This window comes from Hyla sarda, chromosome 4, assembly GCF_029499605.1.
Source record: "Hyla sarda isolate aHylSar1 chromosome 4, aHylSar1.hap1, whole genome shotgun sequence".
NCBI classification, from domain to species: Eukaryota; Metazoa; Chordata; class Amphibia; order Anura; family Hylidae; genus Hyla; species Hyla sarda.
The window spans coordinates 340,448,650-340,464,073 of NC_079192.1; the positions used below are offsets into that span (position 1 = coordinate 340,448,650).

Here is a 15,424-nt window from a genome sequence, read left to right on the forward strand (position 1 = left end):
AGTAGTTTTTCCTTTAAATCGGGCTCACCTGGCAATCTAATTATCACAGGTGTCCAAGATTGTTTTCAGTGATCAAAAGAGCCCTGAGACACAATGCCATCCATGCGTTAAACTAAAAAAAAAAAATATTTAATCTTAGTAACATACAATTGGCATAATAATTTGGAACAGGGTGTATATTGAGTACTGTATATCAAAATCATGTGCCATAAATCAGAAGGCATGTAGCCTATCTCATGTAGCTGAATGGGAGTGAGGTAGCTATAGTGTACAATGTATCAATAGATAGTCGGAGATAGGGGCTCTTAGAGTATGGCTTTCACTATTCAGCACATGGCACAGAGCTTAGATTAAGATATTGCTGGTCTTCACTACTGATGGCTCTCGGGACATACTAGGAGTTGTAGTTTTGTTTCAGCTTGGAGATAATTGATCTAGAACCCACCGATCAAAAAGGCTGAAACCTTGTCATGACCTTGTCCATAGTTTGCTATATTGTAGATAAAACATATCAGCTTGGCATGCAAGCTCTATACATTGAAGATAGATATGTTTTAGTAGTATACCCTCAGCTGTAAAAAGTGTTTTTTAGGACAGGTTTTTAAACCTTTGGATGTAAACATTCAGGCAGTGCTTTCATTCACTGGCAGCAAACTATAAAGGACACTTAAAGGGCTACTACAGTGCCAGGTGAAAACCTCTCAGTTACTTGACCCCTTTAGCACCAAGATATTAAACTTAAAAAGATATGCAAATTAGGCTTTGGAGCCCACTGGTCATAATCTTCATTTGCTATAGCCCAGCACCGTTTGGCTACTTCACTAGTTGTTCCCTCCTCTCTGTGCGTTGGTCACCTCATCTACCCCTCTGATTGACAAGCACTAGGCTGCACTGTAATCCCAATCGCTCCCTGTTATCTAGCAGCCGAGGAGAATGTCCAGTGGGCTCCAAAGTCTAATTTGCATATCTTTTCCTCTGTGCTGGAGGGGTCAATTAACTAATGAGATGTGTAGATTAAGGGTCAACGTCCTATACAGTTGGGCCTTTACTACATACCCTAAAAACCTGCTGCCAGGTCCACTTTAACATACCGTAGTCAGATACCTTGGTGATAGACTGTCAGGAATGAGGTCTAAGTGGGCAAATAATACACCATCTTGCCGCCCCTTTTTTATTCCTTCTGTTGACCCTACATTAAAGGGATGGAAGCACATAAACATAACCCAAGCCTTAGCCACCTGCAGTACTCAGTAATCTGAACCATTTTCTCATTATAAATATAGTAACCTACACCTTCAAATATTTCCAAGCCAATTCACCTTCAGATATGATAAACAGATGAACTTCATTGGATGGTCGATAATGTGATTTACAGTGTGAATATAATGTGTTTTTTTATTCTTAGGCTGGTACAGAGGATATCTGGTGAAACAGAGGATGCATGTGGTAAGATGAAATTGCTTCCTATCTTTAATTTGATTTATTACTCTCCTTGTAGAGAACATGACTGAATGTGGTGAAAGGATTGCAGGGATTTATTTTCATTTCTGTGTTAATACAAGACAAATAAATGAACTGTGTTTGCAGAGTTTAATTATATTTTACCTTCTGGTATCAATGATTCATTCTCCGCAATTATTCTCCTTGTTAATTAACAATAGTTTATTTGTAATTTAGAGCATTACTGTCATTTATATAATCCATTGACATGTCGTCCACACAGGTCAAAAGTTTAGATCACACTGAGTCTCAGTCCTGAGACATGCTGCAAACGTGAGTTATAGCTGAGTGAAGTGTAGCGTGCTTCCCCTATCCAGCAGATGCACTCCCATATAGTCTTTTAAGCACATCAGTCAGATTGGGAATCCTTCTGGGGAGTGAAGCGCACTACCACAAAATTCACCTGGTTAAAACTCAAAATTGTAGCAGGTCTCAGGACTGAGACTCTTTCCGATCTAAACGTTTAACATATCTGGACAACATGTCAAAAGTTTATATAAATGACAGTTACATTTTAAGGGTACGTTCACACGTACGCAGATTTGATGCGCAGGATTTTCTGCTGCAGATTTCAATGTAAACTAAATGACTGAGCACAGCTTCTAATCTGCAGTTACAAATCCTGCGCATCAAATCTGCGCAGGATCCTGTACGTGTGAACGCACCCTAAAACTGCATTTTGCAATTGATTTCGTTATTTAATATATTCTTAGCACAAAATCAATATTTACTCACACTTAAAGGGTTTTTCCAGTACTTTGAGACTATATCCATTTTATATAATTTTTGATCCTCGTTTTCAACTGTGAAAAAGCTTTGTACTTACTTTACATTGCTGTTTTTGGCTGCTGTTTGTTCTTTCACACTGGAGGAGAACGACTTTGTATATGGTAGCCAGTGGAATAATGCATGGCCACCTCCAGGGGAAACTTAACCCCCTTAGTCTTATGTTTTATAAAAAAATAAAAAATAAAATACAAATGGGAAAACACCTGTGCAAAATGATAGTCAATGAAGACACCACCAATAATGAAAGGGGGTTCCTAGGCGGAAACATTTGATGGCCTATCTTCTGGATCAGCTGTTCATTACCTTGTACTACATACTGAATTCCCTGCACCCTTGTGTATTGGTGGCCTGGGGAAACTGCAGCTCCGTTCCCATTCACTTTGAAAAGTGCAGAGTTTCAGTCACCTGGTGCCACCACTATACAATGAATGGCATAGGGCTAACAGCCCTGTTTCTTGTGGCTGAACACACTGACACCATGCCAATCAGCCCAAGAAAAGCACAAATGGGGCTGCCATTTAGACTGTATAGAAAAAGGAACCAGCTCACCAGCGTATCAGCCAAGCATGGCAGGCAGTAGTACAACAAGAATAAGTAATGAATCCAGTTCTGGTCTGAAGCAAACTCACAAACTCTTGTTCCTTTTTTTTTGCTTCATGTTTGTATAAAAATATAGCAAGGCATAGACTCAGACTGCAGCTCCCCCCCCCCCAATGCATTTCAAGTGCATAACACCACACCGCTCTTAATTGGTATTTGATGAAAACTTGTTGGAATATTTTGCTAATTTTAGTGAATTTAGTGTACATTGAAACCACGCCCTCACCCTTTTTCACTAAGTCATTCCTCTTTTTGGGCAAAGGGCAAAAGCCTCTAAAAAGTGTCTAAAAATGTGGTGCAAGTTATGTAAACTATTATTTAGATTTTCTGGTGCAGACAGTTTTATTTATCTTCCCCACTGTTTGAAGGAAACCTTATACTGTTCACCAGTCCTTCACAATCTGATGTCTTTGTTCTTTTGCCTACTTTTAACATTATCTTATCTTCTTATTCAGCAATTTCATACATGACTTTTTTTTTTACAATATAAGTATGTTTAAAATTGCCCTATTTAACTTTCTAATTTTTCCGTATACGGGGATGAATGAGGGCTAATTTTTTGTGCCATAATCTGTACTTCTTATCAGTACCACTTTTGCATTTATGCTTTTTATAAAAAAAAAAAAATTGGAATGTGATGCGACAAAAAAGCAGCAATTTTGGCATTTAAAAAAAAATATATATTTCTTTACACTTCTTATGTCCCCATAGGGGACTATTTATAGCAATCATCAGTTTGCTAATACTGTTCAGTGCTATGCATAGGCATAGCACTGATCAGTATTATCAGCAATCTTCTTCTCTGGTCTGCCTTCCAGGGGTGATGGCCAAAGCAGGTGAAGGGGCCTCCATCCGCCATCTTGGATAATCGGACTCCACTGCACTGTGCCGCTTGCGATCTGATCATAAATTAGAACACCCTCACTGCCACAGATATCATGATCTGTATTGATCACAGCATCTGAGGGGTTAATGGTGGACATCAATACAATTGCTGATGTCTGCCATTACCAGCGGGTCCCTTCCTGCTGATAGCAGCCGGGACCTTCCGCAAATGAAGCGATCACCGTGACAGTGCTTGAGTCATGTATAGGGCATAATTGTACATCCTGGTACAGGATATCACAATGTACATTTACGTTCTGGGACGTTGAGGGGTTAATTTTGCGTAATTCCACGTCAAAATCCCATTTAGGTCAATGGGGGTTTGAATTTCAGCAGAATTGTGTTTTGAGAACACAGAATTACGGTAAAAGTCCACTGTAATTCCATTGAGCAACCTATGTTGAACAGAATTTGTGCAGAATTTGCTACAGTTTTTGCAGCTTTGAAGCCAAAACCAGCTGTGGAGCATAATGAATTAGCTAAAATGAAGAACACATGCTACTGCAACAAAACTGCACAGTGTAAGAGCAGCCTAAGAATAGACTAAGTGAATTAGGCTGGGTTCACACCATGTTTTTACAATACAGTTACCGTATCAGGTTTTTGATAAAAAACGGATTCCTCAAAACCTGACTAAACTGTATCAAAACGTGTGCACAAATTAATCCGTATACGGTTTGAAAACTGATTTTCCGGTTGCAATTTAATTGAAATTCCAAGAAATAAACTGTGCAAAGTCAAGAACATATGGTTCTGTATGGTTCCCATTGACTCCCATGTTTAACCTGTTCAGGACGCCGGGCGTATGCATACGCCCTGTATCCCGAGTCCTTAAGGACGTGGGGCGTATGCATACGCCGTGGGAATTCCGGTCCCCGCCGCTAGCCGTTTGGGGACCTGATCGGGATGCCTGCTGAAATCATTCAGCAGGCACCCCGGCACATCGCCCAGGGGGGTCCTGAGACCTCCCCATGTCGGCGCTCGCAGAAAATCGCATGTCAATACAGACATGCGATTTTCTGCTATTCCGGGCTGATCGGGTCTATGGTGACCCGATCACCCAGAAAATAGCGATGATCGGAGCTGTCAGGGACAGCCCCGATCATCTTGAGGGCTAGGAGTGAGGTCGCAGAGCTGCAATCTCCTCCTATCCCCTGCCATTGGTCAGAACTGATTCTAACCAATGGCAGAGCAGGACAGAGGCAACCCCCCTGTTCTGCCCTCCCCTGGATGTCGAGGGGATCGTGGGAAGAAGATGGAGGCCGGTACCTGCAGGAGAAGATGCCTGGAGATCCCCGATCGTCGCTGGAGACTGCTGGATCCTGGGTCAGGTAGGGAAACTACAGTGGGGGGGGAATTGAAAGTGAAAGTAAAGTGATCTTTACTGTGGCAACCACTAGAAAGGCCAAACTGCAACTCCCAGCATGCCCAGACAGCCAAAGGCTGTCTTGGCATGCTGGGAGTTGTAGTTTTACAACATCTGGAGGGTCACAGTTTGGAGATCACTGTTACAGTGGTGCCCAAACGGTAGCCCTCCAGATGTTGCCAAACTACAACTCTCAGCATGCCTGGACTGCCCAGGCATGCTGGGAGTTGTAGTTCTGTAACATCTGTCCCTTCAGATTTGGCAATTTTTTTAAAATTGCTGCTCTACTTTGAAGCCCTCAAATTTTTTCTAAAAGCAAAAATATGTCAATTTTATGATGCCAACATAAAGTGGACATATTGTGTTTGTGAAGAAAAATAAAATTTATTGTGAATATCCATTTTCCTTACAAGCAGAGAGCTTCAAAGTTAGAAAAATGCTAAATTTTCATGAAATTTGGGGATTTTTCACCAAAAAAGCATGCCGAAAATTTAGCACCAAAATAAAGTAGAATATGTCACGAAAAAACAATCAGTCCTTAAGGTGAAAAAGGGCTGCGTCCTAAAGGGGTTAAAAAAATAAAGTATACATTTCAATACGGTTTTTCACCCGGACCAAAAACAGTGGTAGGCTACGGTTTTGGGTACGGGAAAAAAAAACTGACAAAACCGTACAGGATGCAAAATGGACACAACCGGATGCATCTTTTGGCATACAGTTTTCAATGGAGAGCCAATGCATGCAGTTTTCAATACTGTTCCGTACGGTTTTCACATTGAAAATGTATATGGGAACTGTATTGCAAGAACGTGGTGTGAACCCAGCCTTAGGCACTTGCTGAACAATCTTGTGATATGTTGAGTCAGTGCGCTCCTTCTTTATATGTATTTGTCATATTAAGTTTAACTTGCTGAGATATACTCTAAATCTGTTTTACACATACACACAGCAGAGGAGGCTATAAGGTTAAAGGGGTACTCCACTGGAAAACATTTTTTTTATCAACTGGTGCCAGAAAGTTAAACAGATTTGTAAATTACTTCTATTTAAAAATCTTAATCCTTCCAGTACTTATCAGTTTCTAGTTGCTCCACAGGAAGTTTTGAATTTCCTTTTTGTCTGACCACAGTGCTCTCTGCTGACTGTCCATTTTAGCAAACCTCTCCTGCTCAAGAAAGTTCCTAAAATGAACAGAAGTGTCACCAGAGAGCACTGTGGTCAGACAAAATGGAAATTAAAAAAGAAAATAGCTTCCTGTGGAGCAAATAGAAGCTGAAAAGTACTGGAAGGATTAAGATTTTTAAATAGAAGTAATTTACAAATCTGTTTAACATTCTGGCACAAGTTGATTTAAAAAAAAAAAACATGTTTTCCATGGGAGTATCCCTTTTAAATAATAAAGCTATGTTCATTGTTGGGTAACAAAGAGACAGAGCATATGCCTTTTGATGCACAGGCTTTCAAAAATAAGATCATATTTGGCTAATAGACTGTAATGTATATCTACGGTTTACATAATTCAGTGCTGCTCTTATATCCTACAGGGGATATTTCCTAAATCCTTCATCCATATCAAGGAAGCTACAATCCAAAAGAAGAGGTATGCTTGATTTTTACTTTTCTATGTTGAGTCATGATCTCTCCCGGGAATTGGAGATTTTTTCTTTTTTTAAGACTATTTTTTTGTGCAACTTGATTATGTTATATAAATAACTGAAGACAAATGTATATAGAGAGTTAACCCCTTAACTGCCACCCACAGTCTTTTAATGTGTGGCAGTGTAGGTTTTTAGTCTGCACCAATGTTTTTTTTTGGGTTACTACAATTGAGGGGAGTTTATGCCTCCTGTTCTAAGAATTTGAACTGTCACTAACTGCTCCGTTTTTAGAGAATCCTCCAATCTTAGCAGAAAGTCACCAACTTGTGGTGACCAACCTACAATCTAACAGTGCTGTGTGGGTATTTTGAGATATGGCAGTATTATACATACCTTTAATTATTGCTACTTATGCTGCTATTCTAGTTACCTGTAATTGGGTAGTGGGGACCCATCTCCTTTAGTTGTGGCGCTTTATGAATTCCAGTTACACACCTAAACGCAAAGGGGGAAATTTATCAAACCCTGTGCAGAGGAAAAGTTGACAAGTTGCCCAACCAATCAGATCACTTCTTTCATTTTCCAGAGGCCTTTGAAAAAATAAAAGAAGCAATCTGATTGGTTGCTATGGGCAACTGGTCAACTTTTCTGTGCACAAGTTTTGATAAATCTCTCCCAAAGAGTAATATATCAAATTAAATATGTAATAAAAAAAACTAAAAGTTACACTTAAAAAAGTCTGCAACAAATGGATTTAGTATAAAAAAAACATATTTTCGCATATGTAAAAAATGTACATATTAGGTATCTGGAAATACATAATTTGATGAATTCATGGAACAGTTTTTAGTTTTTTTTCAGAATTCAACATTCTAAAATCTAAAAAAACATATAGAAAAAAAGCAATGCTGCAAAAATAAAAAATAAAGACCTAACACAGTAATTTGTATGCTATGTAATCCTAAACTGCCACAAAAAAAAATGTCCTCCACCTAAACCAGTGCACACAAATAAGATAGATCAAGGCAATCTAAGGATCCCAAAATGAAAAAGATCTTCAAGGCAAAAGTCAACATAAATACCAAAACTTGAAGTGTCTAAAGCAGGCATAGGCAACCTTTGGCACCACAGATATTTCGGACTACAACTCCCATAATGCTTTGTCAGCATTTTGTCTGTAAGAGCATCGTGGAAGATGTAGTCCAAAACATCTGTAGTGCCGAAGGTTGCCTATGCCTGGCCTAAAGTATATATTTTATTCATATTCATTGATATCATTGGAGCAGTGCTTGAGTAAGCACACTTCTACTCAAGTGCTACTTTATTATATCATTTCACAGATTGGAGAGTGGAGGTGTGAGAATGTTTGTAGATCAATGTTGTTAAAATCCATTTCCAGTGTACCTGTCACAAGATAAAGAAAAAAAATCCTCCAGACTTACTCTTTACCTTGTGCTAAACCTTAAAGGGGTATTCCAGGCCAAAACTTTTTTTATATATCAACTGGCTCCGGAAAGTTAAACAGATTTGTAAATTACTTCTATTAAAAAATCTTAATCCTTCCAATAGTTATTAGCTTCTGAAGTTGAGTTGCTGTTTTCGGTCTAACTGCTTTCTGATGACTCACATCCCAGGAGCTGTGCAGCTCCTATGGGGATATTTTCCCATCATGCACAGGTCCTGGGACGTGACATCATCATTGAGCAGTTAGACAGAAAACTTCAGAAGCTAATTACTATTGGAAGGATTAAGATTTTTTAATAGAAGTAATATACAAATCTGTTTAATTTTCCGGAGTCAGTTGATATATAAAAAAAAGTTTTTGCATGGAATACCCCTTTAAATGCTAGTTTTCATCCTTTTATGGCTCCTAGTTCCCATTGTATATGTTGCTCACACTTCCTGTAGTTTTAGGACATTATCTTGCTTGTCCTCACATCTCATGTGGGAACTTCCTTCTTTACCCTTTAGAGCTGATAACTTGCTGCTCTGTGCATGGAGGCTCTGTGACATGCCCCCAGCTCACACAGCAGGCTGATTGAAATGCCAGGAGCATGTGCAGAGTCCTGCTTGTCACTTCCTGTGTCTTGTCTCAGGACAGTAAAAGTCACAGAAAGAAAAAGACGTTAAGGACACTGAAAACACGAGTATCATATATACCTATATGCCCTAGCCAATGAAGATATGCTAATAAAACCCCACAGTGAGGCCCAAATATATATATATATATATATATATATATATATATATATATATACATATACATAAATGTAAGGAATATAGATATGCTGAAATGGACCACATTTCACTACATTTTACTACAAATTAACAATAATATAACATAACTGTATACCTAAAAATTATGCATCTCATACAAGAATAGTATAAAAGGATACATATAGCATAATAGTGGCACCTCAGTATCCCACGCATTTTGCATGGATGCTTCATCAGTTAATATAAACCAGTAATAGGCCAAAGAGAAGGAGAAATTGTCTGGCCTCCTATGATATGTATTTGTCATACTTGAGACAGGAGAGAGTTAAAGTAAGATACTGTGAACGGAGTTATTTATGTGTAACTTGAACAATTTATATTTAATTTTTCAATATAGTTACACTCCTGCATAATTCTTTTGAAATGCTTGTTGTATATATTATGGTATTCTCTTTCAGAAATACAGAAAACATAGTTCCTGCTGAGATTCCTTTGGTGCGTGAAGTTACAACTACCTTACGCGAATGGGGAAACATTTGGAAACAGTTATACACGGTAAGAAATATTGATTGGTATTGTGAACTAAATAAAATATATACAGGAGTGGTCATATGCTGTGGTTATCTAACCTTATTTTACTGGGTTTTTTTTTCATGGAAGTTTTTTAAAGGAGAACTCTAGCAAAAGTTAACTCATCCTCTATCCACAGATCTAACCCCCCATGATCTTTGGGATGGGACGCATGTATTAAGCGAACCTGTCAGATCCCACAAGAGAAAACATTATTACTCAGTACCCAATCCTGACCATGTACATCTAATTTATGTCCCTGTCATCTATATTTATTATAAAAATACCTGCGTTCATTATCTCACAATGTTAAAAATCCTTTCAGCGGTAGGGGGCATGGCCTTCCTTGTGGTGGTGGGAGGTGATAGTTAAGTCTGCTTATGCAGCATTACAAGCCTTATGCTGCTGCAGAAACTGGTTAGTGTCCCAGTAGGTATGGGGACCTCTAATGGTGGGATTTTCAGGATTTTTTTTTATTTTTTTATTAAAAAAAACTATATTACAAAAGTTCTTTAAATTTCATCAGTAACAACATATAAAAAGTACTGCTCAGATGAAGGTTGTTAACCTAATTTGGTGTATATACCTGGAAAGGTCCCAGAGCATACACTGAACATACTGAGAGGGCAAGTGACTGTGATATTCTGTACCCCTATATGCACAGGGGAGCTACCTACATGGGAGGAGGGGAACCACCTATATACAGGGGGGGGGGGGGTGGCAGGAAACTACCTATATGGGGACCTACATACTACTTACAGGAAGGGGGGAATCACATTATAGATAGAGCAATCCTGCAAGAAAACCTAAATATTTAAAGGGGTTATCCAGGAATAGAAAAACAGAGTTAATTTCTTTCCAAAACCGCTTTCTGTCTCCAGGTTGGGTGTGGTTGTGCAGCTCAGTTCCATTGAAATGAAAGTAGTCAAGTTGTAATACCACACCCAATCTGCAGACAGATGGGGAGCATTTTTTGAAAGAAATTTGTTCTGTTTATCCTGGATGAGCGCTTTAAAGGGGAAGCCTAACTAAAATATATGGTGATCCTGATGTTTAAGAGCTTTGTCGCTCCTGTACTAGATCCCTTGGGAGTCGCAGGGTGTTCCTAACTTGCTCTTATTACATCTTGCTCCATGCCATTGGTGTGATTCTCAGTGGGCTGGAATCTTCGGTGTAACCGAAATATAATACATACTAGACTGCTCAGGGGGGGTCACCCATGGATTATATTGGGTGTCCTCCTGCTGCAAAGGATGCTTCGGGGGTGGGGGAGGAGGGTAGGATAGGGAGTTCTGATTTTGGGAGCTGCTATACACTTGTATGTGGGCGTCATCTACAGATTGTATATTTTCATCCGATGCACCAACATTTTTGTATTTGTATTTTCCTTAAATGCTTTTCTGTTTCTGTTTATTGTGAAAATGTTTAATAAAAATATATATATAAAAAAAAAAAAAAAAAATATATATATATATATATATATATATATATATATATATATATATATAGTGATAGATCCCAAGGTGATAGATCCCCTTGGATGCAGAGTCAAAAACCAATGATGATCTCAGGTTGTGTTGTGTTGGTAACTGTAAGATTCTGTATTAAGAAAAGAGTTTTGTTATATTATAGGCATATCCAGTGATTGTATCATGTTGGTAGTTGTAGTCTTCTCTATCTAGAGTATACCAGAATTATGGTATGGCTATGCCTAGTATTTAGGTTATGCTGGGGGTCATAGTGTTCTCTGTGGCAGCAAGTGGTATATATGATAACAGAAGCGGCTCTAACATTACGCCATTTAGGCCACGTAAGGCTTCGCGCTAGTGGGGGCCTTGCTCAGGGCTCTCTCCGCCGTAACTTCCCGCTCTCCGGCCTGACCGCTGGGAGTGACGTTTAAAACATAAAACATTTCCTGCGGGCCTCAGTGCTGCGCCCGACCAGCCCCTGCTGCCACTTTAAGAGAAGGGGCTGATGGGGCTGGTGGCGTGCCGAAGAATCTGCAGCTTATTAGTCCTTGTCTGCCTGTCCCTGTCTCACCACAGTGCTGAAGAGAAACGGCAGAGAGAGACACCATCTCACAGCCCCTGCGGCTCTGTATCTCCAGTCCATGCAGAGCTCCGCCCAGTCTAGCAGTCTCCGACCTGCAGCTGCGGCCATCAGTGTAAAAAGCAGGTCAGTAGTTAAGTCCCAAGGGCCTGGCTCAGGCTGCATTCATGAAACAATGTCAGTCACTCATTGTATGCCAAAGACTGTTTTGTGCCCTCTGCCCTGTCTTGCATATATATATATATATATATATATATATATATATATATATAGTATATGCAGTATGGGCCAGCCACAGGGCACAGCACAGTCATTGGTATACAGTGACATAATACAGCTGGGCTATATACATCAACTGTGCTGTACCCACTGCCCTGGCTACTACATAAATGTGTGTGTGTGTGTGTGTGTGTGTGTGTATATATATATATATATATATATATATATATAGTAACCAGGGCAGTGGGTACAGCACAGTTGATGTATATAGCCCAGCTGTATTATGTCACTGTATACCCATTACTGTGCTGTGCCCTCGGCCCTTTCTGGCCTACACTACGTGTATAATATATGTAATATGGTCTAGCCAGTTCAGAGGACACAGCACAGACATTGGTATACAATGACATAATGCTGATGTGCTTTACTGTATCCACTGTCCTGGCTGCTATACATATATATATATATATATATATACAATACAGGAATATGGGTGCACTACTGTGGTAGATGTATACAATGACATTGGCTATCCTCAACACTGATGTTAAAATTGAGACATTCGCCAGTGTATCCTTATATGAAGGACACACTAGAGCCCGCACACCAACGCCAAGGTTTCTCAAGATGGTGCGAGACCTACGCTAGTCCTAGGGGCCAGTGGGCAATTACGGCAGCATTCGGTCGACTCACAACTTCCTCCCAGATACCCTCCAGCGTGACTGAGCACACATGCAATGGGAGGAGGAGGCAAGCTGCAAGCCCCACCTGATGTTGTTTATATATATATATATATAGAAGCCAGGCAGTGGGTGTATGTGCCCTGCAGTATTATGTCACTGTCCTCGCTGGCCTAAAATATATATGTACACATATATATAGCAGTATTATGTGTATAAAAAAATATATATATATATCTATATATATATGTGCTGTGTGTGTATATATTATATATATATATATATATATACACACGCAGTGGGGCAAAAAAAGTATTAAGTCAGCCACCATTGTGCAAGTTTTCGCACTTAAAAAGATGAGAGAGGCCTGTTTATTTTCATCATAGGTATACCTCAACTATATGAGACACAATGAAAAAAATCCATAAAATCACATTGTCTGATTTTTAAATAATTAATTTTCAAATTTTGGTGGAAAATAAGTATTTGATCACCTACAAACAAGCAAGATATCTGGCTCTCACAGACCTGTAACTTCTTCTTTAAGAGTCTCCTCTTTCCTGTATTAATGGCCCCTCTTTTGAACTTGTTATCAGTATAAAAGACACCTGTCCACAACCTCAAACAGTCACACTCCAAACTTCACTTTGGCCAAGACCAAAGAGCTGTCGAAGGACACCAGAAACAAAATTGTAGATCTGCACCAGGCTGGGAAGACTGAATCTGCAATAGGCAAGCAGCTTGGTGTGAAGAAATCAATTGTGGGAGCAATTATTAGAAAATGAAGACATACAAGACCACTGATAATCTCCCTCGATCTGGGGCTCACGCAAGATCTCACCCCGTGGTGTCAAAATGATCACAAGAACAGTGAACAAAAAATCCCACACGGGGGACCTAGTGAATGACCTGCAGAGAGCCAGGGACTCAAATCATGACTGTGCCAGACATTGTCCCCCTGCTTAAGCCAGTACATGTCTTGGCCCATCGGAAGTTTGCTAGAGAGCATTTGAATGATCCAGAAGAGTGTAGGGAGAATGTCATATGGTCAGATGAAATCAAAGTAGAACTTTTTGGTTAGAAACTCAGCTCATCCTGTTTGGAGGAGAAAGAATGCTGAATTGCATCCAAAGATCACCATACCTACTGTGGAAACATCCAGCATTGGGCTGTTTTTCTGCAAAAGGACCAGGACAACTGATCCGTGTAAAGGAAAGGATGAATGGGGCCATGTATCGTGAAATTTTAAGTGAAAACCTCCTTCACATCAGCAATGGGCATTGAGATGAAACATGGCTGGGTCTTTTAGCATGACAATGTCCCAAACACACCGCCCGGGCAACGAGGAGTGGCTTTGTAAGAAGCATTTCAAGGTCCTAGAGTGGCCTAGCATGTCTCCAGATCTCAACCCCATTAAAAACCATTGGAGGAAGTTGAAAGTTCATGTTGCTCAACGACAGCCCCATACATCACTGCTCTAAAGAGATCTGCAACGGAGGAATGGGACAAAATACCAGCAACAGTGTGTGAAAACCTTGTGAAGACTTACAGAAAAACGTTTGACCTCTGTCAATGTCAACAAAGGGTATATAACAAAGTATTGAGATTAACTTTTGTTATTGACCAAATACTTATTTTCCACCATAATTTGCAAATATATTCTTTAAAAATCAGAACAATGTGATTTTATGTATTTTTTTCTGTTTATGTCTCTCATAGTTAAGTAAAAAAGTACAGGCCTCTCTCATCTTTTTAAGTGAGAGAACTTGCACAATTGGTGGCTGACTAAATACATTTTTTACCCCACTGTAAGATATATATATATATATATATATATATATATATATTTATATATAGCAGTATTATGTATATATGCCTGTTACGGAGCTGGATGTGGATCCTCTAACCTGTGTGGCTGATGACTCGGACCATATTGGGGAGTGGAGTCTAAGGTGCGCTGGTCTTCACCTGAGCCCGCCGCAAGGCACTCAGGTCGCTACCCCCAACACGGCTGGGCCACACAGTTAGTTGGGCAAGGCGAGGTACACAAGGATAAGCCAGTAGCGTATTCAAACGTAGCAGAAGGTCAAGGCAGGCGCAAAGGTGCAGAGTCAAATAATGTAGCGGGAAGGTCTGGATACACGGGTAAGGCAAACAGGCAATATGGAATGCTTAATCTCAGGCTAGGGGCATTAAAGATCTGGCAGGGAAGTATGGGAGTTGCAGGGACTTATAGAGTAGTGTCAGGTGTGAAACATAATTATGGGTGTACTGGCCCTTTAAATCTTAAAGCTCTGACGCACGCTGAGAAGCAGCAGAGGAGGCAGCAGGGGAACGTGGTAAGTGACGGGCTGGGATTTGCATGCGGGCGCGTCCCGCGATGTGAATCCCAGTCTAGCCGGGCGAAGGGAACAATGCACTCGCAGCGGTGCGTGCTGCCTGAGCGCAAAGTGTTACTATGCGCCATGCAGGATAGTATAACCTTGTTGTGACATCACTGTATATTAGCCCTGTTCTGTGACATTAATATGTATATTAACGCTTTACATTAATGTCACAGGGTTACACAGTGACTTACAGTATATGGTTAACCCTTTCCCGCAAATGGACGTATATTTACGCCCACTACAGGCACCCGCTGTATGACACACGCTCAGCAGCTGAGCGTGCATCATACCCGGTAGCAGTGGCGTTGCTAGGGTTGGTGTCACCCGATGCGGTAGAAAATGGTGTCACCCATACCTCCCCCCTCCCCCAGTAAGTTTTTAGGCCTGTTGTGACAGACACCACTGTTGTAGCGCATTGTGAGAAATTCCAGTATAATAATCAGATATACCAGTTGCCACAGATTGGGAAAGTGTTAAAGAAGTTTTCACCATTAAATATACAGCTCCCAGAATTACATAAAGGGGTACTCCACTGGAAAACATTTACTTTTATATCAACTGGTG

General features: G+C 40.1%; 1 protein-coding gene and 1 long non-coding RNA gene across 4 annotated transcripts in view; one reads left to right on the plus strand and one right to left on the minus strand.

Annotated features, from left to right (window-relative positions):
• The window catches only part of DOCK2 (dedicator of cytokinesis 2), an 850,676-nt gene that overhangs the window by 53,710 nt on the left and 781,542 nt on the right, over positions 1–15,424 (plus strand). For 2 of the 3 annotated variants that reach the window (XM_056516504.1, XM_056516505.1), the window contains exons 3-5: positions 1,406–1,446; positions 6,685–6,740; positions 9,414–9,510. In XM_056516504.1, the coding sequence (XP_056372479.1) occupies positions 1,406–1,446; positions 6,685–6,740; positions 9,414–9,510 (194 nt within the window). The remainder of the gene's footprint in view (positions 1–1,405; positions 1,447–6,684; positions 6,741–9,413; positions 9,511–15,424) is intronic. The other variant, XM_056516506.1, reaches the window with a different exon arrangement.
• The window catches only part of LOC130267173 (uncharacterized), an 83,715-nt gene that overhangs the window by 41,493 nt on the left and 26,798 nt on the right, over positions 1–15,424 (minus strand). The gene's annotated exons all lie outside the window — the stretch shown is intronic.